Here is a 22,709-nt window from a genome sequence, read left to right as displayed (position 1 = left end):
TTAACTATGTTTGATCACACTTAATTTTCAATTACAGGTAAATTGATGTTGATAGACCGTGTTTCTTTACCAGAATAATGTCATTTGTTTGTAACTCCACAACACCTGAAATTGGGACATATATACAACACGCATTTAGGTTCAATATTTATGAAAATTGCAAATTAAACTCAAAGGGTGTGGCCAGAGGGGCTGACTGAACTTTGATGGTTCATCATGAAGCATGATGCGCTGTATAAATGCCATCTACATACTGCAATCTGCCTGAGAGTTTATGTGATTGATCACAGTCCTGCAGTGATGACATCCATATGCCAATATGCACTCAGTCATAGCGTCACCTGCTGTAGAGGAAATTACAAGTTTTACACTTTAATGTTGTACTATACTTTTAATAAATTTATCTGCACTTTTTTAAATTTACTTTAAATTAACTTCTTTTCTGTTGGTTGTTGCAGTTAGTGTCTGACATGCTTTTATTTTTTCATTTCTTGTCTTCTTTTGGCTGTTTTACTCAATCAGTTTTAATTATTCTAGAAATGAGTGTCCATTGTATTCAATGAACCTTTTCTGATTAAAGTGACTTCATTTTTTATTACACTACTTACTTTATTTTTTACATTTTACTCTGAAAAACCTCTGTGTATGTTAAGGTACTACATAAATAATGTTGCTTGATTTCTTGCTCAAGAACATTTTTGCAAGCTGTTCTTGTTGACGTGTTTGTGGAACTTTCATGAAAGTTCTTTGACATTTCAGGTGTCAGTCATCTGCTTCAAATTTAACAGAACAAAAGCAAATGAAGCTTTTCATAGGATCTTAATTCGTTTTTTGTTTTGAATTCCACAGCTTACTTACAAATAGAATAGCTGAAGCTTTGTTTTGAGGCAACCAGAAGATTTGTGTATGTTCTGACTGCAAGAATTGCTCCTCCAGAAACTTTTTATGGCCATTTTTGTGGGAGGAAAAAAGCAACCATTCCAAGGTATGTGGGTCTGAGCAGCTGTGAAAAACCACCGTGCAGGTTCTGAAGCTGATTAGTTTAGCTTGTAGATGACAACATGCACGAGTTTTCTGCCCTGTTCATATCCTTGTGAATTTTCCATCCCTCTTTACACTAAAACATAATTTGGAATTTTTGACTACTGCATGTGCTGCTTTTCAAAGTCCAGCTGAATAATTTGAATTGGAGAAAAATTGTTTAAAACACTGATTTTCTTAATTGGCATTGGTTCGAATATTTTCTAGAGCCCAGGTAAGTGAAAGACTAATGCTGCAGAAAGAATGAAACATTTGTTATTGACACAATCACTGCATCAGCATTCAGCACTCATTATTGTGTGGTGGTCTCTGTCTCTGTCTGTGAGGGCTAAACAACGCTGTGATTGCCGTGAAAACGTGCCTAGGACAGAGATGTTATTGTCTGCTAACAGTAAAAGCCATAACATAACACATATTGTCCCATCAGTGATGACAAGCAGGCCTTGAAGTTGGTGTATTTACACAGGATCAAACAGCGCGCCGGAGCTTCTTGCCACTACCGGAAGTCAGCGCCGATTTACCATGGCGCCGCTGTTGTCCGCCGAGCAGTGAGCGGTCTAGCTCTATATATACGTCATTGGTATACACACTTTAAATAATTGTAAACGAGGTGTTTATTATAATTTATTTAATTTTCAACATGTAAAAGAATTTACAAACATCATTCTATTGTTTTGTCACTATTTGTCTATTGTTCTCAAACTAATGTCCGTTCTGGTCCAGACACTGCCGACAACTCGAAGCGATGAAATAGCACACATCATGAAACAATTCCCTTGGTATTTGCGTGCATTCACATTCAATGGTTGCTCTCAATTCAGTGACTGTTGCAGGTCTCATTGCATAGACTTTGTCTTTTAGGTATCCCCATAAAAAGAAGTTTTGTTTATTTGATTGTGGCCTCATCACTGCACACGATCTTTGTGGGAAAGTGTGCATTTTCGGTACATCGTTCCAAGTACCACTCGCAATACAGTGCTCTTCGGTCTGGATCATTGTCATGAAGAGCATGGACTAATCTTGGAATGTAACTTTTCCATTGACAACGTTTCATGATGCAATGGACAGATGATTTTGAAATGCGTACCTCACGACGAGCTTGCCACACAGACTTTCTTGGACTTCGCTGAAACACTTCCAGTACTCTTTCTTCCTTTGTTAGACTTCTTCAACTATACTATACTATACTATACTATACTATACTATACTATACTATACTATACTATACTATACTATACTGTGCTATACTATACTATGCTATACTATACTATACTATACTAAACTATAACTGGGCAGACTGAAAATGGACAGTAACATCTGCCATAATCTAAGACTCGGGCTAAAGGCAAAAAACAGTCTGTAGACAAAAACATCTAATCTAATCTGACTTGCTCTGACTGTGGCACAGCTTACTGTGGTGTGAGATGGGGAAACTGGGAGCCGGAGGGCTTGGGGTCCTGGGAGCTGAAGATGGGGGCTGCGACGACAGGGGAAGGCTGAAGGGGTTTTTAAGCCGTGCGGAGATGGCGGTGATGAGCCAGATGACGAGTCCAGAGGGGGGGATTGTGTTGGAACCGTAGACGAATGTGAAAAGCCAGACGAAGGATAGCAGGAGTGTAGAGGACTGATTGGCACTGGTGCACCTGCTCCTGCTTCTGCTGATTGCCTGCAGAGGATTGCCTTCACCTGCCGCCGCAGCATCCAGCACACCTGAAAGAAAAGCAAATACACAGGGAAGGAGGGACCCTATCTAGAGCCTGCAGAAGCAGGCCTAACAGGTACATGCAAACAGAAGTAGCATAACATCCCTGTTAACATCAAAAAAACAGTTATCATTAGCTGCAGTAATATGTTGCATGCTTTCAGCTGTTACAACTGGAGATAACTCTGACTTAATGCCACAATAAAGTTTGTCCAGTTTTACATATGTATGTGCAAGAGATGGACAAAGATGACCCCAACATCATTGACACGAATCAATGAAAATACTTGGTAATATCAAAGTAGATACAAATGAATCACTCTTGAAAGAACACCACCAACTGTTACAACCAACCACCTTTATTTTACTTGGAGATTGTCCCCAACAATTGTTCCTTTACAAATTACATTGTTTTCCATGTATTTTGCAATTGCATGGCCAGAAATCAAACTAGCATTTGTGTTTTCATTTGCATTTTTGAGTAGATGGATGAAATTATTAAACAGACTGCTAGACTAACAGCAACATCTTTGGATTTTCATGACTGTAGTTTGTTTCATTGAACTGCAAATATGCATAAATAAAATATATCTATTCTAATTATCTGTAGTCACAGACAAATCAAATATTTTGTAGAGTAACTAGCTTTCATAACTTTGGATTAGGTTTGTTTCTGAACTTGTGTCAATGCAATTTGACAATTCATCAGGGATCAGCTCTGAGCCCCTTCTTGTTTGCTATGGTGATGGACAGGATGACAGACGAGGTTAGACAGGAGTCTCCATGGACTATGATGTTTGCAGATGACATTGTGATCTGTAGTGAGAGCAGGGGACAGGTGGAGAAGAAGCTAGAGGCATGGAGGTTTGCCCTGGAAAGGAGAGGAATGAAGGTTAGCTGCAGCACGACGGAGTATCTGTGTGTGAATGAGAGGGACCCAAGTGGAAGAGTGAGGTTACAGGGAGAAGAGATCAAGAAGGTGGAGGATTTTAAGTACTTAGGGTCAACAGTCCAGAGCAATGGAGAGTGTGGAAAAGAGGTGAAGAAGCGTGTACAGGCAGACTGGAACGGCTGGAGAAAAGTGTCAGGTGTGATGTGTGATAGAAGAGTTTCAGCTAAAATGAAAGGAAAGGTTTACAAAACTGTGGTGAGACCAGCCATGTTGTTTGGTCTGGAGACAGTGTCCCTGGGGAAAAGACAGGAGGCAGAGCTGGAGGTAGCAGAAGTGAAGATGCTGAGGTTCTCTTTGGGAGTGACCAGGATGGATAAGACCAGGAATGAGTACATCATGTTAGAGGCTTTGGAGATAAAGTCAGAGAGGCCAGACTGAGATGGTTCAGACATGTCCAGAGGAGAGAGAGTGAATATATTGGTAGAAGGATGCTGAGTTTCCCACTGCCAGGCAGGAGGCCTAGAGGAAGACCAAAGAGGAGGTTTATGGATGTGGTTAAAGAGGACATGAAGGTAGTTGGTGTGAGAGAAGAGGATGCAGAAGACAGGGTTAGATGGAGGCAATTGATTCGCTGTGGCGACCCCTGAAGGGAAAAGCCAAAAGGAAAAGAAGAAGAAGAAGAAGAAGTGTATAAATACAGTTGGACAAATAAATATCCCCCTCCCTCCACCCATACATGACATTCACAGGATATACATCAGAAACTATGCAAAGAAAGACGAATATAAGAATTACGTAACAAACAAAAAAAATCAACAGGAAGGTGTCAGGAGGCCAGAACAATGCACCCTATTATCTCAGGCACTAACATATCAATGATCCTTTTTGTTGTTCTTGTTCCAAAACTGTTATTACACATAAATACATATATACCAAAGACAAAATCCACACTGGTTATCACACTATCAGAACCTAAAATATCAACACATCTAAGGAAAGATTGCCATGTCAGTGTAACCTTGGAAATGTACAGCATATCTAGTATTCTCCAACTTAATAACTATCAGCATATCCCTAAAAAGTTGTGTACATGGTTGATGATTACAAGATTTATACAAATAAAATATGATGTCTGTCCACTAGAGAGTGAATTGAGTAATTGATTTTCTTGTTACACTGCAATTTTCTGTTGGGAAACATTGATTCCTGCTACTTTGGCATGTACCACCCACTTAAGCATTGTCACGAGTCAACCACTCCCTTCTCTGACTGATTCTGGGCTGCCACAGAAACCTCCACCTAATGTAACTCAGCCAGTGCCTTTTGTCTCAGATATTTCTCCAAGCAGTAGATGGCAATGGAATCTTTGTTGGCGTCAAACTTGTTGGCAAAGAGGTGAGGCTGAGAAATGATCCATTGCAGGTCTCCAACACCATACACACATACTCCCCTCACATGGTGACCATGACATTTTGAATACACTGCATCCAGGAAACCATATGGACCCTCATGCCACTGCCACTTCACCAGTCGAGCAATTGCATTCATATCTGACATATCGTATTTAGTATGGGGCCTCAATGAACCAGGAACACCAGGCATTCGTTGAATGGTTGCCCAGAGAAACTCATCGGGACTGTAGGTGTCTTTCCCCCACTCTATCAGCGTCTGTATTCGATCATCTTCCAACACACTGCGGATGTAACCTCGACAGACCACAATGTAGGCACTTCCTGACAAAATGGGCAGGTTGAAGGGAGGTGGCTCCTTTAGTTTTTTTGTCCTCTGAAAAAGTTGACATAGTACATTATTATTATGGTGACAGTCAGTGAGGTCAGTCTGTATAGAACATTTCTACAATGACAAAGGTACTTCCTCTATTTAGGTATGTAAAAAAAAAAATCTCCAAACGAATTACCTGAACTTGCCCATTAACAACCTGGTGAACATATGTCACCCTCCGTTTCTTTCGCGCTGGCATTTTTTCTGACTCCATGATGTTCTGACCTTTCAATGAACGCAACATCCGTACTATCTCGAAATTGGTTTTCAGAGGGAAATCCTGGCCACAAACGTTGATGAAGTATTTCCATTCTGTGCTGAGATTATAAAGATCAGCCATACAGTTAAGGTCAGCCTGGACTCGTGTCCAGCCACCATAGACCACAGTGACAGGCCGTGTGACCATGAAGACGTTTGGAAAACAGGAGGTGATGGCCATGATGGCAGCAAAGACTGAGGTCTCTGATTTCTTGTCCACATGGACACAATAAATATTTTGAGGTGCATAAATAGCTCGCAGTAGTCTCTCAAAATTCTGCACCTGAAGTAAATGGAGAGAAAAAACAATCAGTGATTGAATGATTTGCTTCATTTGTGCATCAGTTTAAAGGGGTACTCCCTGAATGATGTGACAAGTTCCACAAAAGATGGATTTGACATTTCCTATAATGCAGCTCAACTGAGTCATTTATTCGATCCCTGTACCTTCAAATGTCCACTTTCAAGTTTTACATTTAATTCAAAATTTCACAGCCAGTTATTACATGTCAATTACAACCTTCATCCTGAAGGACAGTTTTCCAAACGTTACACTTCCTCCACAGTCAAGGAAAACGTTATACAGCTATACTGTAGACCTACTGCACAGCCTTTAAAGTTTGTATAAATTTGAATTCAGACTTCTGAGTTTTCATACCTTGTGATGGACCACCATAGAGTAAGCCAGAGGAAAGTCCTCCTCTTCTTTGCTTAATGGGAATGTCAAGTATTTCCTGCTTAACTTAAAGTTCCTGCAAAAGCACAAAATTGAACAACAAATGCTACTCAAGGATTTTACTTCAACTCAAAACATTTCAGTAATGACTCAGAGTTCAACAGTTACTGAAGGCAGTGTTTTAAAGCCACACACCTGCAGTCTTTGGTTGCATTGATGTAATGCTCATCAGGAATGTCAATGCTCTTGTGGAAGTCTTTCGTGAGGACCAGTGATCTGGCCTTTTTTAGAGCCTCCGTCTCTCCCTGTAGGATTGCAGCACAGTTGCACTCTTTCTCTGGACCGCCATCCACATCTGTATACTCCCGCCAGTTGTAGGTAAGACTCCAGTCTGTTCTCAGTTCATTGAGTAATGAAAGCATCCACACTGATCCCAGGACAACAGTGAGCTTCAACAACAGGGACAGTCGAACTCGTTTCAGTAGCGGCATTATTTTAGAGGACTTCAACCGCGATGCTTTTATAGTGTGATTTCTGTATGTTGTCCAACTGCAACTTATATTAGTCTTCAAATGTATTTCACAGTCATTAATGTATTTTTTTCTGTCTGTGAAACATTTTGTGTCTAAGATTAAGAAATAAATCACTAAAATATCATGACATATGCACTATGGATCTGATTGTCACTTGCTCAGACTTAAATCAAAAATTTAAGCTCAAAATGTGCAATGGAGACTATGTTCTGTGACACCAATGTAGTTGTGTTTCTGCTCTTTGCTACATGCTACAAAGCTTTGATAAATGTATTTGCAGTAATGTTTAAAAATGTGTCCACAAGTTCCTTTCATTATGAAGTCAGGCAGATTAGTCCATATTGCGCCTGGAAAAAAGGAAGAAATCATATGAACACATCCATTCTTCTGTCAAACCCTTCCCACATATATGAAGGTAAAACGATCATCATAAAGCAAAAGTCATGTTTACATGAATATTATTGTTGATATTGACTGTTTATGGTGATAGCATGCAATCAAAAATAATGTCATTAATAAAGCACAATTTTAAAAGCAGAAAAGAAACAAAAGAAAATTCGGAGGCAAGCTGTACCTTTCAGACTTCTAAAGTTTAAATAACGTGCTGCTTCTTCACATAACTGTACATTTATGTTAGTCAAAAAGTTTCCAAACTAGAAGTTCAGCTTTTACAAGGATAAGATATCACTTAGGTTACAGTATTGAGTATAGCTGTATGTTTGTTCTTAATTAGTTGTCAGCATTTTGAAAATTTACAATTCATTTTTTTGCTGCCTTACCCCTGGAAATACTGAGCAAAGATCTGTCATAATTTTTTTAGTTACAGTCATGAAACATAAAGGTGAATGTAAAACTAAGTTCATGCTTTTAATTTGAGGGATGTTTGTACCAATACACAGAAGTGAAGTATTCTGTGAGTGCTGGGAAACTGTTGCTTGTCCTTTAGCAGTCTATGTTGAAGTTTATCATTAAGGTGTGGTGGTTATACCTGTTCTTTCAAAACACTTGGAAGTAATTACTTACTCATCTTTGGTATCTCCTGTAAAGAGTAAAGAAAACTGGTTCTTCAAGTGACTTACATCAAGCAACATGTTCTGTTTGTGCATTTAGTTCTCTTAGAAATCCCAATTGTTTTAGTATTTGTAATCAGATGTTGTAGTAGTAATTCCCATCTAAATATGATAACTGAGTAGCTCCACTAAATATAACTAATTATTACTTTTGAAACTGGTATAAGCAAGTTAAGGGCTGTTTACCTCTACAGTTCTAACATTTTAATTGGTAAAGCTTGGGGAGCATTTAACTCTCTGTCAAAACTATGGTTATCGATTAAAACAACCAAAATGAGAGTTTTCAAGGCATCAGTGGAATCCATCTTTCTCCATGGATCTGATTCCTGGTCACTAACGAAGACTCTCTCAGAAAGAATTAATGGGACTCATACCAGAATGCTACGGAAGGTACAAAACATCTCCTGAAAATCGCATCTCAACAAGTCGCTGTATGGTCCACATACAGGGTTGTCAACCATCATTAGGCAACGTAGACTAGCCTTGGCTGGACATGTGGTGAGACACAGCGAAGCAGCTGGTCGAGAACTGCTGTGGAAATTTGATGCTGTCAAAAGGGTTGGCAGTCCTAGCACAACAATAAGGAAGGTACTAGAAGAAGACACTGGTCTGCAAAGGACTTTTGACTACAATGTTGGACAGAGGGAGCTGGATGAAGAACTTAATTTGTGTCACCGATACCGTCGGATGCAACTGACTGACTAACATTTCCACTATACACCAATATACAATTTGAGGTTACAGTGCTAGCATACAATATACATCACAGGATTTCTTGTTGAATACTTAAAAATAAAACCTCCTTTTTAATAACTGGTAAACAATCTGTGGGATAAAATTTGTTCATTTGATTGATATATAGACATAAAGAACTTTAAGCAATAAAACATGCAAATTCTTCCTACCTGTGATTTTACAAGCAGAGATTCAGATCCGATGCTTCTGCCTTTATCTGTTCTGAACCTCTTCTTTCTACATAACAACAAATCTGATGGTGTTCTTGTCTGGTTAGTTTTGTTGAGACGCACAATTAATTATCATTGCGAGCATTCATTTCAGTGTCTCACTGTAGAATCCACTCCCTGCATTTGCCTCGGGCATTTGTCTCTTTACAGTTATCCTGATTGGTTGGTGATCGCAACGTGATGGAGCGAGCCTGCCACTCAATGAAGGAACAATGAACAATGAAGGAACAAATCTGCCAAAAGAACAAGTGAAAAATGGCTTGTAAGATTTCTTGAAATAAGACATGATAATTAGAATATTGAGAGCTTAAAATTAGCTGTGAAAACTTATTTGAAGCTATATTTTAGGTATAAAGCTTAGGTGTCTTAAAATAAGCCAGACATGCTTAAAAAAATTTTTTTTTTCCACTCAAAAATAGATTTTTGCTTTCATGTAACCTCCTAATTTGAGATGTATTAAACTCACTGAGTTTTCTTGTAAAATACAACTCAAAACAAGATCATTTCAAGATTGTTTGACGTAAGGCATTTAAAGCGCATTCTTAAATCCAACTCCATCCTGCTGAAATGTCCCTTGTTAAGTGAATTTATCTTAAATCAAGCAGGATAAGACATTTTGACTAAAAATAAGACAAATACACTTGGATAAGACTGAGTTTTTGCAGTGTAGCTGTTATGTTGCAAACAAGTAGAAAACACTGCCAGTGGAGATTAGACTTTCACCAAACGTAGACAGTTTTAAATTCAGTGTAAAAGCATTTCTTTTCTCATGTGCCTTATGCATGAAATCTGCACGGTGTCAGCCCTGCTCCCCTGCTCTGTTCAACCCGGCCTCACTCCCCGAAAAAGACATTAGTCCATGGGCCAGACCAGATATTGATTCAAGGATATTTATTGTTAAAGCATTTCTGCGACAAAACTTTGTTGGCACTTCCAAAAATAAAAATAACATAGTATAGTAACACAACGAACAGCTGTACAAAAAGTATTAAATATATATATTGTAGCACTGAGTGGCGACTTAAGGCAGGAATAACGAGAGATCTTGCAGTTAACACACCTGGACTTTATTGTCACACATGATAAGCACTCAGGAACTCACACCCACTGTACCGGCTTGCAGGCCGAGGTCACTCCCCCAACAACCCCCCTGAGTCACGGCACAACTTGAAAACAATGAATACACAAAATGAACTCAGAACGTAGAATTGAAACAACTAAAAGCGACCAGTAATAAAAGAACGTCTCAAACACACAAATAACCCCATAAAACAATCCCAAAGAACACACAACTTCCCATGATGCCTAGCGGTCCCCCCCACCCGGAACACAGTCACTCCCCGCAGCGACCCTAGCGGCCACACAAGCATAGCCCCCACCTAAGGGGTTTACACATCCCCGAAACCCCTGAGCCATGAACAGTAAGGCCCCACAGCTGCTACTGCATATATATATATATATATATATATATATATATATATATATATATATATATATATATATATATATATATGTGGGGAGGCAACCTTCTGGCAATGGCATGCATTGATGTGCCATCAATGCATGCCCTAGCCAAATGCAAAACAAGTGAAAAACTGTCTGAAAACATTAGGAAGGAAAAAAAATGTCAGTGGCCTTCACCTGTAAACTCATTCCTGTTTTGCAGGTTGTCTCATTGTTACCCCTCTAGTGCATCTGTTGTTAATTTTATGAACACCAAAGCAGCTGAAACTGACTAAAAAGCCCCTCAGTTACTTACTTGACCAGATCAGTATTCCACGTTTCACTGATTTGATGCAATACTTAGATTAAAAACTGTTCCTTTAATTTTTTGAGCAGTGTATATATATTTTCAGTTTTAAAAACTGAAAAACAAAAAAACAACGCGGTTTATTGGTTTTTTAGATTTTATTTTGAAACGGAAAAACTAATGAATGAACCATACACAGATTGAAAAGGTACGTCTTCTTCTCCTTCTTCTTCTTCTTCTACTTCGTGTCTGGTGCACTTCTGTTGTGGATTGAATTGGCAGCGTTTTTCTCTTGCCGTTGTTTTGGGGGTTTATGACAGGGTTCAAGCTTTGAGTCACATTTCACTGCCAAAATGACCATTTTTTCGACTTTCCGTTGGAAATTTAAAACATAAATTTTGTATTGTAAAATTTTCTCAGGAATTCTGATTTGAAATCAAAAATGCAAAATCTCTAACCACTTTTGAGCTACAGCCATTTTTTCCTCAGACACTTCAGGTGGAAATTGACGAAAACATTAGCATTCATATTCCTGACATTTATAAGTACTGTGTTTTGAATACATGGAAAACCTTGCTTTAACTATACCATTTACTGACTGAACATCTTAAAGAGTCCATACAAAGGTCATGTATATTTACTAATCATCAGTCACTTCTCAGATCTGCCAGTGCCTCCTGGGAGTGCTATGTCGAAAATTCATTTCTCCATCACTCATGTATGAAATGACTTATGAAAACAGACCCCAGGTTGAAAAAAAAAACGAAGTTCCCCTTTAACAAAGATTTCTTAACTATATTTAGTAGAGTCAAGCAGTGAGAAAGTAACAAAAGGAATACAAAACACCTTAATACCCCAAAATTTGCCAGGCGGAAATTAAAAAAAAGATGTAAAATTCCATGTTATAAAAACTAACACTTGTTTCTGAGCATCAAAATCAACAAAATAATATAATCACCATCTGCACAACATTTTAAAGTATACTGGGATTGATTTTTGAAGCTGTATGGTCAAAATTGCCCAAGTGTTAGTTTTTTAACGAGGATCAATAATTTTTTTTACAAATCAAGAATTTCAACAGGGTGGGTTAGTATTTTGCTTGTGTGCTCTTAGCTGACTTAATAAAATATTTGTTGCTGCACATCATCATTTTTGCCAGGTCCTAGAGAATCAAATGGTATATAACACTTGCATATAACTGTTATAGTCCTTCCAATAATATGAAATATATGGTAACTTCTTACCTTAAACTTGAAATATAGCAAATGATTTTGTCACTGCACCCTCTGTAAACACAGGTACTGAAAAACACCTTGGAATACCTGCAAGCCTTAAAACTGGGTTCCAAATTAAAGCACACAACATGAACAAGGGAAAGGGACCTTAAAATACCTTATCAAAGAAGCATTAACACAGGATTTACTGCTTCCATATCAAAGTACAAAATTTTTTGTCACCGAAAATCATCATTTTTTGCCTTTTTTTTTTTGCCATAAATGGCCACAAAAATGATGTAAGCATACAATTGAGATAAAATATGATGCTTCCATCAGAAAGTAGACAATTTTTTACCCTAGAAACAACTTTTATAATTTGAAAGCGTGGAAAAGTATTCCTTACAGAATTTTTTTACCCCGGTGGCAGTAAAACGTGACTCAATGCTTGAAGGCTGTCTTATGTGTGTGTCACGCCCTCTTGCTACGGCAAACTGATTAATTACTTTCATGACGAGCGGCTGCGCTGAGGACGCAGCCGGCAGTAATTACTGATCAGCGCTGCATAAAACAGAACTCGAGACGTTGCTCAGCGCTGCAGCATTGGACTACTCTCCCCGCTCATGAACACGCTCCTCTGTCAGTCATCCTGCTTGGACTCTGTCTGTTCCGTTCGGACTATTCTCCGCTATGCATCTCCCACTTACTGGATATTAGTGTCTGACTCGCCTGTAATTACTGCTGCTCCGTTTGCACCCAGTTCCCCGTCTGCTTCTCAGTCTCTGCCCACCTCCGACTCCGTTTCCCCATGGCTTGACTTTTGTGAGTTACCTTTTAGGTTAGTTTTTGATTTATGTTTAGTTTTTCCTCGGCCTTCGGGTCCGCCCTTGGTTCTGTTATTTAATTTAATTCTCACCACGGCCGATTTGGTTCGTCGCTTTTTGTTTAGTTTGGATTACCTCTCTGTTTGTTCCAGTGCATCTGCATTTTTGAGTGTTAATTTCAGTTTCATTAATTAAACCTGGTTTTCTTCAAATCCCCTGCCTGTCTGTCTGGCTGCTTGCATGGGTTCACACCTGTCCTTCACGTGACAGTGTGTTTTAATATATTTGCAGCATTTTTCGTTTGCATTTGTTTCGTGATTTTGCAAGTCTGCTTCTGCGTCGTTTCTGTGATTGCATCATGTTTCTCTTGCAGCATTTTTTCTTGCATATGTTTTATGTGTTGTGAGTTTTTGGTTTTGGATCATTTCTGTGATTGCAGCACTTTTGCCATTTGCAGTGCGTTTGCACCTGTCGGCCACCGTAAACATCTGTTTTAGAGTGTCTGATTCAAGTGAAATGCATGGTATGAATGATTATTGCACATGAAGATGATTATTGTCCATCAGTGAGTCTCTGTTTGAGAGCAGGAGGATGGGGGAGGGAGGAGATGTTGTGGTGTAATGGAGGCAACAGCTCTGGGGAAGAAGCTGTTTCTCAGCCTGGTAGTCTGTGTTCTGATGGACCGGTATCTCCTCCATGACGGCAGGGGGACAAACAGGGAGTGTCCTGGGTGGCTGATGTCCATGCAGATGGCCCATGTTCTTCTCTGCATGCGCGTACTGTACAGAGAGTCCAGGTTTGGGAGCTCAGCTCCCACGATCTTCTGTGCCACCTTTACCACTCGGGACAGATCCTGTCTGTGTTTTGCTGTGCAGGAACTGTACCACACTGTGCAGCCCTGGCAGAGGATGCTCTCCATGGTGCTTCTGTAGAAGTTTCTGAACAGCTGTGGGGCCAGACTAGCCTGCTTCAGCTTCCTCAGGAAGAATATCCTCTGCTGGGATTTTTTCACCACTTTGGAGGTGTCTTTTGTCCATGTCAGATCCTTGGTAATTTGCATGCCAAGGAATCTGACTGAGTCCACCCTCTCTACCTCTTCTCCTCTGATATGGAGTGGGGACTGCACAACTCTTTTGGTCCTCCTGAAGTCTAAGATGACTTCCTTTGTTTTGGTGGTGATGAGGACCAAGTAAAGTTACGTAAGTAAGTGAAGTTAATTTATATAGCACTTTTCACAGGTATAAAAATCACAAAGTGCTTTACATTAAAAGAAAACATAAAAACCCGGTAAAATACGACCAGGTCGTTGTCTGCACACCACCCTACCAGATGTTGGACCTCCTGTCTGTACCAGGTCTCATTGTTGTCCCTGATAAGGCCTACCACTGTGGTATCATCGGCAAACTTTATCAGGGTGTTGGAGAAGTGTGTGGGGACACAGTCCATGGTGAAGAGGGTGAAAAGTGCTGGACTGAGCACAAACCCCTGTGGCATGCCTGTGTTTATGATTATGGTGCTGGATGTCAGGTTCCCCATCTCACCTGTAGGAGATCTACGTTATGATTTCGCTCTCGTTATTAATAGGGGCACCACCCTAGATTCCTAAGGAAATTAATTAATTAGCATCACTAAAAAAATTAATATTTATATAAAATTTGATCAATCTCATATCAAAAGGTTTGAATCCTCGTCAAAGGGACCACATTCTTGCACAATGAAACACTCAAATCTGTAATTTGGTCTAAAATGAAGCATTTATTGACTATCCTATTAAAATAATGACAAGTTAACTATATACAATGCAGATGTGTGTGTGTGTGTGTGTGTGTGTGTGTACTTGTACTTGCTACATTGTGAGAACCATTTTCTGCATTTAACTATCAAAGTGAGGACATTTTTACAAAGTGAGGACATTTTGGCCGGTCCTCACTTTGAAACAGCCATGTTTGAGGGTGAAGACTTGTTTTTAGAGAACAGGTATGAATTGAGGTTTGGTTAGGGTTAGGGTAAGGATTAAGTTTAGGCAATCAGTTGTGATGGTTAAGGTTAGGGTAAGGCTCTAGGAAATGCATTACGCTTATGGATGTCCTCACTAAGATAGAAGTACAAACGTGTGTGTGTGTGTGTGTGTGTGTGTGAGAGAGAGATGTGGGAGTGTGTGGCGAGTGGAGTGAGGTTTGTTTGTTTGTGTGTGTGTGTGTGTTCAAAGCATAGTATGGTGAGGAGAAGCCAGATAGCTACCCTGACTAGATAACGGTAATTTGGATTAAAATTAATGATTTGTAAAAGAATAAATGGCGGATTTAATTAATCTAGCAGTTAGTACATCAAACCCCTGATCAGGCAGAGAAGTCAGCTGGGTCTTACTGTAACAGAACCATCTGTCGGAGTTGACTCCTGGCTGGGACCTTGCTAGCCTTCAGCGGACGCTTCAAACGCACTGGACTTGCTGGTTCTGTGCGTAGTATCGTCGTTATGGCAAAGCATTGATGTCCTGCCGTCAGTGATTGGTTCCGGACCCGGAAATCTGGTCCAGAAGATTTCCGGTGTGCACAGCTGAATGGAGCCCGGTTGATGAAGAGTCACTTGAATTAAAATGATGGCTCTCAGGCTTTAGCCAAGAAAAATGGATGTTTGATGAAGAACTGCCAAAATTAAGAAAAATAAATGCTGGTGCTTAATCGGTTCTCTGTCAAAAATCACGAATAAAAGAATAAATTCGGCATTGAACGTGAGCAAATATGTCTACTTAAGTTACAAAAGTAAAAAGGATAAAATAGTAAAACTTTGGAACTTAGAACTTTAAGAGATAGGAAAAAAAAAAACGTGCTTTTAGAAGAAAATAAGGAGAGACCCAGACATGGGTCCCAGAGACGGAAGGAGAGGGTAAGAGGGAGGGGACTGGGCGTTGTCTGGCTTATATCGGCCAAGAGGGTCATGGGAGGACCTCAAGGCGGAGAGAGAAACTTTCAGTGCGAGTTGCCTAGCGACAGCAGTTCCTTTGTTCTCACAGAGAAAGGAGATGATCCAAAATGGATAAAAAGTATGTGACATTAAACGGGTAAACGATCTGTCTATCTCACCATATTCAGTTGTGTCAAAGGGAAACGTGTGTAAAAGTATGTGAATTATTCCATTCATAACTATATGCTTATGTTTATGACATTAAAAATATATATCACAGTGAAAATATAATAAGTCAGACATTTGGTAATAAGTAAATACAATGGTCGTCATTCAACCTAAATTGAGAGGAAATTCAGAGGTTAATACTGGAATTCATTCCAAAATCCTGTGGGAGAGATCAATTAACCAGGCATTTTGATATCTAGGCTTCTGTAAGAGGTAGGAGTTTCAATTTTGGATATGATGTACAACATAATCTCACGATAACTTTGGTAATCAGGAAAGAACAAAATAAATCTCAGAAATATGAACTTTGAAGATGTTCAGTTCCTTCAGCTAAAGAGAGTGTCACTCTGTGCCAGCCTTCTGCAGCAGGTCATAAAACTTTACGACCCGTTATTTGAACCCGATGGAATGTAGAGGTGTCTCCTGAAGAGAGTCTCCTAGAGCTGAAAAGGGATTTTAGAATGAGAGTTCATTAAACCACACATCCATAGCATAAAGGTGAAAATCCTTGTCCATCAAAAAGAAAAGGTTCCTCCAGGTGTTCAATGTTCACAGGAGCTCCATCCTTCTGTGAATGAAAACCTACAGAAATACAAATGTCTCAATCTTCCTGTAGAGATGGGTGTTGGTCAGTGCTGAAGAGGAGAGAGAGCTTATCTGAGTTTGATCAGCTCAGGAATTCCAGAGGCCTTTGGAAAATTCCTACATACCGTATGCAAAGATCACATCTAATGTAAGTCAATAATCAAAGAAAAGTGTTTGCAAAAGGGTAATATATATATATACAGGTAAAAGCCAGAAAATTAGAATATTTTCATAAACTTGATTTATTTCCGTAATTGCGAACAAAAGGTATAACTTTTACATTATATGTAATCATTGCACGCAGACTGATGCACTTCAAATGTTTATTTATTTAATTTTGATGATCATAGGTGGCAACAAATGAAAATCCGACATTCCGTGGGTCAGAAAATTAGAATATTGTGAAATGGGTCAAGTTTGAAGACACCTGGTGCCACCCACTAACCAGCTGATTAACTCAAAACACCTGCAAAGGGCTTTAAATGGTCTCTCAGTCCAGTTCTGAAGCTTACACAAACATGGGGAAGACTTCAGATTTGACAGCTGTCCAAAAGGCAACCATTGACACATTGCACAAGGAGGGCAAGACTCAAAAGGTTATTGCTGAAAAGGTTGGCTGTTCTCAAAGCTCTGTGTCCAAACACATTAATGGAGAGGCAAAGGGTAGGAAAAACTGTGGTAGGAAAAAGTGTACAAGCGACAGGGATCACCGCGCCCTGGTGAAGATTGTGAAAAAAAACCCATTCAAAAATGTGGGGGAGATTCACAAGGACTGGACTGCTGCAGGAGTCAGTGCTTCAAAATCCACCACCAAGAGACGCATGAAAGACATGGGTTTCAACTGCCGCATACCTCGTGTCAAGCCTCTTTTGAACAAGAAACAGCGCGCAAAGCGTCTCACCTGGGCTAAGGAAAAAAAGAGCTGGACTGCAGCTGAGTGGTCCAAAGTTATGTTTTCTGATGAAAGCAAATTTTGCATTGCCTTTGGAAATCGAGGTCCCAGAGTCTGGAGGAGGACAGGAGAGGCACAGGATCCACGTTGCCTGAAGTCTAGTGTGAAGTTTCCACCATCAGTGATGGTTTGGGGTGCCATGTCATCTGCTGGTGTCGGTCCACTCTGTTTCCTGAGATCCAAGGTCAACGCAGCCGTCTACCAGCAAGTTTTAGAGCACTTCATGCTTCCTGCTGCTGACCTGCTTTATGGAGGTGGGGATTTTATGTTCCAACAGGACTTGGCGCCTGCACACAGTGCCAAATCTACCAGTGCCTGGTTTAAGGACCATGATATTTCTGTACTCAATTGGCCAGCCAACTCGCCCGACCTTAGCCCCATCGAAAATCTGTGGGGTATTGTTAAGAGGAAGATGCAGAATGCCAGACCCAAAAATGCAGAAGAGCTGAAGGCCACTATCAAAGCAACCTGGGCTCTCATAACACCTGAGCAGTGCCAGAAACTGATCGACTCCATGCCACGCCGCATTAATGCAGTCATTGAGGCAAAAGGAGCTCCAACCAAGTATTGAGTACTGTACATGCTCATATTTTTCACGTTCATACTTTTCAGTTGGCCAACATTTCTACAAATCCTGTTTTTGTATTGGCCTCAGGTAATATTCTAATTTTCTGACCCACGGAATGTCGGATTTTCATTTGTTGCCACCTATGATCATCAAAATTAAATAAATAAACATTTGAAGTGCATCAGTCTGCGTGCAATGATTACATATAATGTAAAAGTTATACCTTTTGTTCGCAATTACGGAAATAAATCAAGTTTATGAAAATATTCTAATTTTCTGGCTTTTACCTGTATATATATATATATATATATATATATATATATATATATAGGGTTTCCAAAAAAATGTATACACACTTTAAATAATTGTAAACTAGGCGTTTATTATAATTTATTTAATTTTCAACATGTAAAAGAATTTACAAACCTAATTCTACTGTTTTGTGGGCTGCACAGTGTCGTAGTGGTTAGCACTTTCGCCTTGCAGCAAGAAGATCCCTGGTTCAAATCCCGGCTTGGGTCTGGGATCTTTCTGCATGGAGTTTGCATGTACTCCCTGTGTGTGCGTGGGTTTTCTCCGGGCACTCCGGCTTCCTCCCAAAGTCCAAAAATATGCTGAGGTTAATTGATTACTCTAAATTGCCTGTAGGTGTGAATGCGAGAGTGATTGGGTGTCTGTATATGTAGCCTTGCGACAGACTGGCGACCTGTCAAGGGTGTCCCCTGCCTTCGCCCGAGTGAGCTGGGATAGGCTCCAGCACCCTCCGCAACCCTAGTGAGGATAAAGCGGTGTATAGAGGATGGATGGATGGATTCTATTGTTTTGTATGTATGTATACAGGGCGTCCCAAAAAATGTAGACACTTGGGGTGTAACGAAATTTCATGCCACGAAATTTTGCGAAATTAAAAAATGACGAAATAAAATTCAAAGACGCACGAAATAAAAAGACGAAATAAAAACACGAAGGGGTGCCATGCACCACTGAGACTGATGATTTTTGACCCTCCTTGCCTACCGTAGCAAAACACTCGCTTCAAAATGGAGGAAGATGAGGTTGAGGAATTCGCTGACGCTCCTTCGTCAAACAAATCGGTTGTGGCTTCCTATGTAAACGACGAGAGAACAGTGAGAAGATTGCAGATAAAACAAAAACCGTGTGCAAAATATGCTACAGTTTGCCGTATACTGCGGCGAGTACAACTAGTGTCAGAGCCCTCTTCTCACCCTCTCCCTATCTGGCATCCAAATACCTTTTTCCCATCTATCTCCCACTTTTCCTCTCCCTCTCCATCTCCCTTTCTCCCTCTCTCTTTCTCTCTCTCTCTCCAGCAGCACTCTGAGTGAAGCACAGTCAAGCTGCCGCCACTCAATCAGCGTGGGAGTCTGGACAGCTGAAGATCATTCCACTAATCACCTGCCTCTGCTACAAAAGACCGGTTCACTCCTCCATTCTCCGCCAGATTGTTGTACTTGACAGACCCGACCGGCTGTCCAGACTCCTGCCTGCCGTGCTCTGCTTGTTCTCCCCATTTGGACCTTCCTGACGTCAAAATCCCTCCGGATCCCCTCCTGGTTTCCCCCCTCCTGGTGCCCCCCCGGATACACCTGCCTCCGATCAGCTGGTTCGTTTCTCATCCCCGCCTGGACCATCTACGTCTGCCCTTCCTTCTCCCGCGACGCCATCCCTCCCGGATCTCCGTCCCCAAACCAAGCCCCGCCGCCGCCAGGGATCCCATAACCATCTGCCGCCACACTCGACTCCCTCCACGGAACCGACGACGGCCGCCGATCCCCGGCTCCCCCTCTTCAGAACCAGACGAAACTCCAGGTGGATTCTGAACTCACTCCCAGACCCACTTCCTTTGCCAATAAACCTTCTTAAAATCTCCATTCCTGCCTCGGTACTGTGTTCCTCTGCTCGAGTCCAACCTAAAACAACTAGTTCACTTCAGACATTTATCGGTCTAGACTGCAGCTCCTAGGACTGCTATTTGTTTTCCTTTTCATTCAAGAATGTAGTTATCCTGATTGTTACAACAACAAAGCACTTTTTTTATTGAGATTTTATGTTTGTATTTGCACTGTAGTCTAAATAAGGGGAAAAGAACTACAATTTAGTTTTTTACTGATGCAGCATTTTTTTTGTATGTCTGCATAAGGTAGAAAATAAAGAAAATTAGATTTTTGCATAACGTCCTACTGTTGGAGATTTTCTGCAATCTTTATTTCATATCGTGAGTATGTCGTATCGTGAGCCCTGTTTCGTATTTTGTATCGTTTCGTGAGTTGACCATTTCGTTACATCCCTAGTTTACACACTTTAAATAAATGTAAATGAGGTGTTCATTATAATTTATTTAATTTTCAACATGTAAAAGAATTTACAAACATCATTCTATTGTTTTGTCACTGCCTGTTCTCAAACTGATGTCCGTTCTGGTCCAGACACTGCCGACAACTCGAAGCGATGGAATAGCACACATCATGAAACAATTCCCTTGGTATTTGCATGCATTCACAGTCAAGGTCATAGTCATGGTTGCTCTCAGTTCAGTGAGTGTTGCAGGTCTCATTGCATAGACTTTGGCTGTGTCCGAAATCGCATACTAACGTACTACTCATATTAAATGTGACGTCAAAATAAGTATGTAGTGGATAGTATGAATAGATTGAGTACGCGAGAAATACCCGGATGTATGGAAGCCCGTTTCCGCCACTTGAAAAAAAAAAGTCAAATGCTATCTCATAATTATAACTTAGTATCTCATAATTATGACTTTCTAACTCATAATTATGACTTTCTATCTCATAATTATGACTTAGTATCTCATAATTATGACTTTATATCTCATAATTATGACTTAGTATCTCAAAATTATGACTTTCTATCTCATAATTATGAGATACTAAGTCATAATTATGACTTTCTATCTCATAATTATGACTTAGTATCTCATAATTATGACTTTCTCTGAAAATAAATACAATCAAAAATTGCCTGCAATGGCTTGTTTCCTCATAAGTGCCAAAGCAACAGAAGCAAGTGGGTGAGACAGCGCTTAGTAGACCATAATGGATACTATCATTGAAGATTACTTCAGACGTGGATTTACAAATCGTGAAATTTTAGTGGTTTTGGAGGAATTACATAATGTCAAATTTAGCCTCCGGACCCTGGAGAGAAAGCTACAAAAGAACCAGCTTTGGAGGAGACGTAATAAGACAGATGAAGCTGAAGTGGCATCCTTCATTCACCAACAGCTACAAACATCTGGCAAACAGCACGGTTACAGATGGATGCACCAGAAATGTTGGATGGCTGGCATAATTACCGACAGAGAAACTGTACGTCAATTGATGCGACTTATGGATGAGAACGGTGTGGATCTGCGAGCCCGCAACCGTTTAAGAAGGCGTATGTATGTCAGTCGGGGACCAAACTATGTGTGGCACATAGATGGGTACGACAAATTAAAGCCTTATGGCATACACACGTGGACAAAATTGTTGGTACCCCTCAGTTAAAGAAGGAAAAACCCACAATTCTCACTGAAATCACTTGAAACTCACAAAAGTAACAATAAATAAAAATTTATTGAAAATTAAATAATCAAAATCAGCCATCACTTTTGAGTTGTTGATTAACATAATTATTTAAAAAAACAAACTAATGAAATAGGGCTGGACAAAAATGATGGTACCCATAACTTAATATTTTGTTGCACAACCTTTTGAGGCAATCACTGCAATTAAACGATTTCTGTATTTGTCAATGAGCGTTCTGCAGCTGTCAACAGGTATTTTGGCCCACTCCTCATGAGCAAACAGCTCCAGTTGTCTCAGGTTTGATGGGTGTCTTCTCCAAATGGCATGTTTCAGCTCCTTCCACATATGTTCAATGGGATTCAGATCTGGGCTCATAGAAGGCCACTTTAGAATAGTCCAACGCTTTTCTCTCAGCCATTCTTGGGTGTTTTTGGCTGTGTGTTTTGGATCGTTGTCCTGTTGGAAGACCCATGACCTGCGACTGAGACCAAGCTTTCTGACACTCGGCAGCACATTCCTCTCCAGAATGCCTTGATAGTCTTCAGATTTCATCGTACCTTGCACACTTTCAAGACACCCTGTGCCAGATGCAGCAAAGCAGCCCCAAAACATTACTGAGCCTCCTCCATGTTTCACCGTAGGGACAGTGTTCTTTTCTTCGTATGCTTGGTTTTTGAGTCTATGAACATAGAGTTGATGTGCCTTACCAAAAAGCTCCAGTTTGGTCTCATCTGTCCAAAGGACATTCTCCCAGAAGCTTTGTGGCTTGTCAACATGCATTTTTGCAAATTCCAGTCTGGCTTTTTTATGAGTTTTTTTCAGCAGTGGTGTCCTCCTTGGTCGTCTCCCATGAAGTCCACTTTGGCTCAAACAACGACGAATGGTGCGATCTGACACTGATGTACCTTGGCCTTGGAGTTCACCTTTAATTTCTTTGGAGGTTGCTCTGGGCTCTTTGGATACAATTCGAACGATCCGTCTCTTCAATTTGTCATCAATTTTCCTCTTGCGGCCACGTCCAGGGAGGTTGGCTACTGTCCCGTGGGTCTTGAACTTCTGAATAATATGAGCCACTGTTGTCACAGGAACTTCAAGCTGTTTAGAGATGGTCTTATAGCCTTTACCTTTAAGATGTTTGTCTATAATTTTTTTTCGGATGTCCTGGGACAATTCTCTCCTTCGCTTTCTGTTGTCCATGTTCAGTGTGGTACACACCT

At 40.3% G+C, this 22,709-nt stretch overlaps 2 protein-coding genes across 2 annotated transcripts in view; both read right to left on the bottom strand.

The window, feature by feature from the left end:
- The window catches only part of LOC110950830 (protein prune homolog 2-like), a 188,370-nt gene that overhangs the window by 83,981 nt on the left and 81,680 nt on the right, over positions 1-22,709 (bottom strand). The gene's annotated exons all lie outside the window — the stretch shown is intronic.
- The window catches only part of LOC127534826 (beta-1,3-galactosyl-O-glycosyl-glycoprotein beta-1,6-N-acetylglucosaminyltransferase-like), a 34,377-nt gene continuing 14,749 nt past the window's right edge, over positions 3,082-22,709 (bottom strand). Inside the window, exons 2-6 of the mRNA XM_051951062.1 lie at positions 8,860-8,917; positions 6,547-7,231; positions 6,334-6,427; positions 5,554-5,958; positions 3,082-5,420 (exon numbers count right to left, since the gene is read on the bottom strand). Of these exons, the coding sequence (XP_051807022.1) occupies positions 4,935-5,420; positions 5,554-5,958; positions 6,334-6,427; positions 6,547-6,842 (1,281 nt within the window). The 5' untranslated portion in view covers positions 6,843-7,231; positions 8,860-8,917 and the 3' untranslated portion in view covers positions 3,082-4,934. The remainder of the gene's footprint in view (positions 5,421-5,553; positions 5,959-6,333; positions 6,428-6,546; positions 7,232-8,859; positions 8,918-22,709) is intronic.

Source organism: Acanthochromis polyacanthus, chromosome 7, assembly GCF_021347895.1.
Source record: "Acanthochromis polyacanthus isolate Apoly-LR-REF ecotype Palm Island chromosome 7, KAUST_Apoly_ChrSc, whole genome shotgun sequence".
Classification (NCBI taxonomy): Eukaryota; Metazoa; Chordata; class Actinopteri; family Pomacentridae; genus Acanthochromis; species Acanthochromis polyacanthus.
Note: the sequence above shows the minus strand (reverse complement) of the source record. Positions and strands in the feature narration are given on the sequence as shown.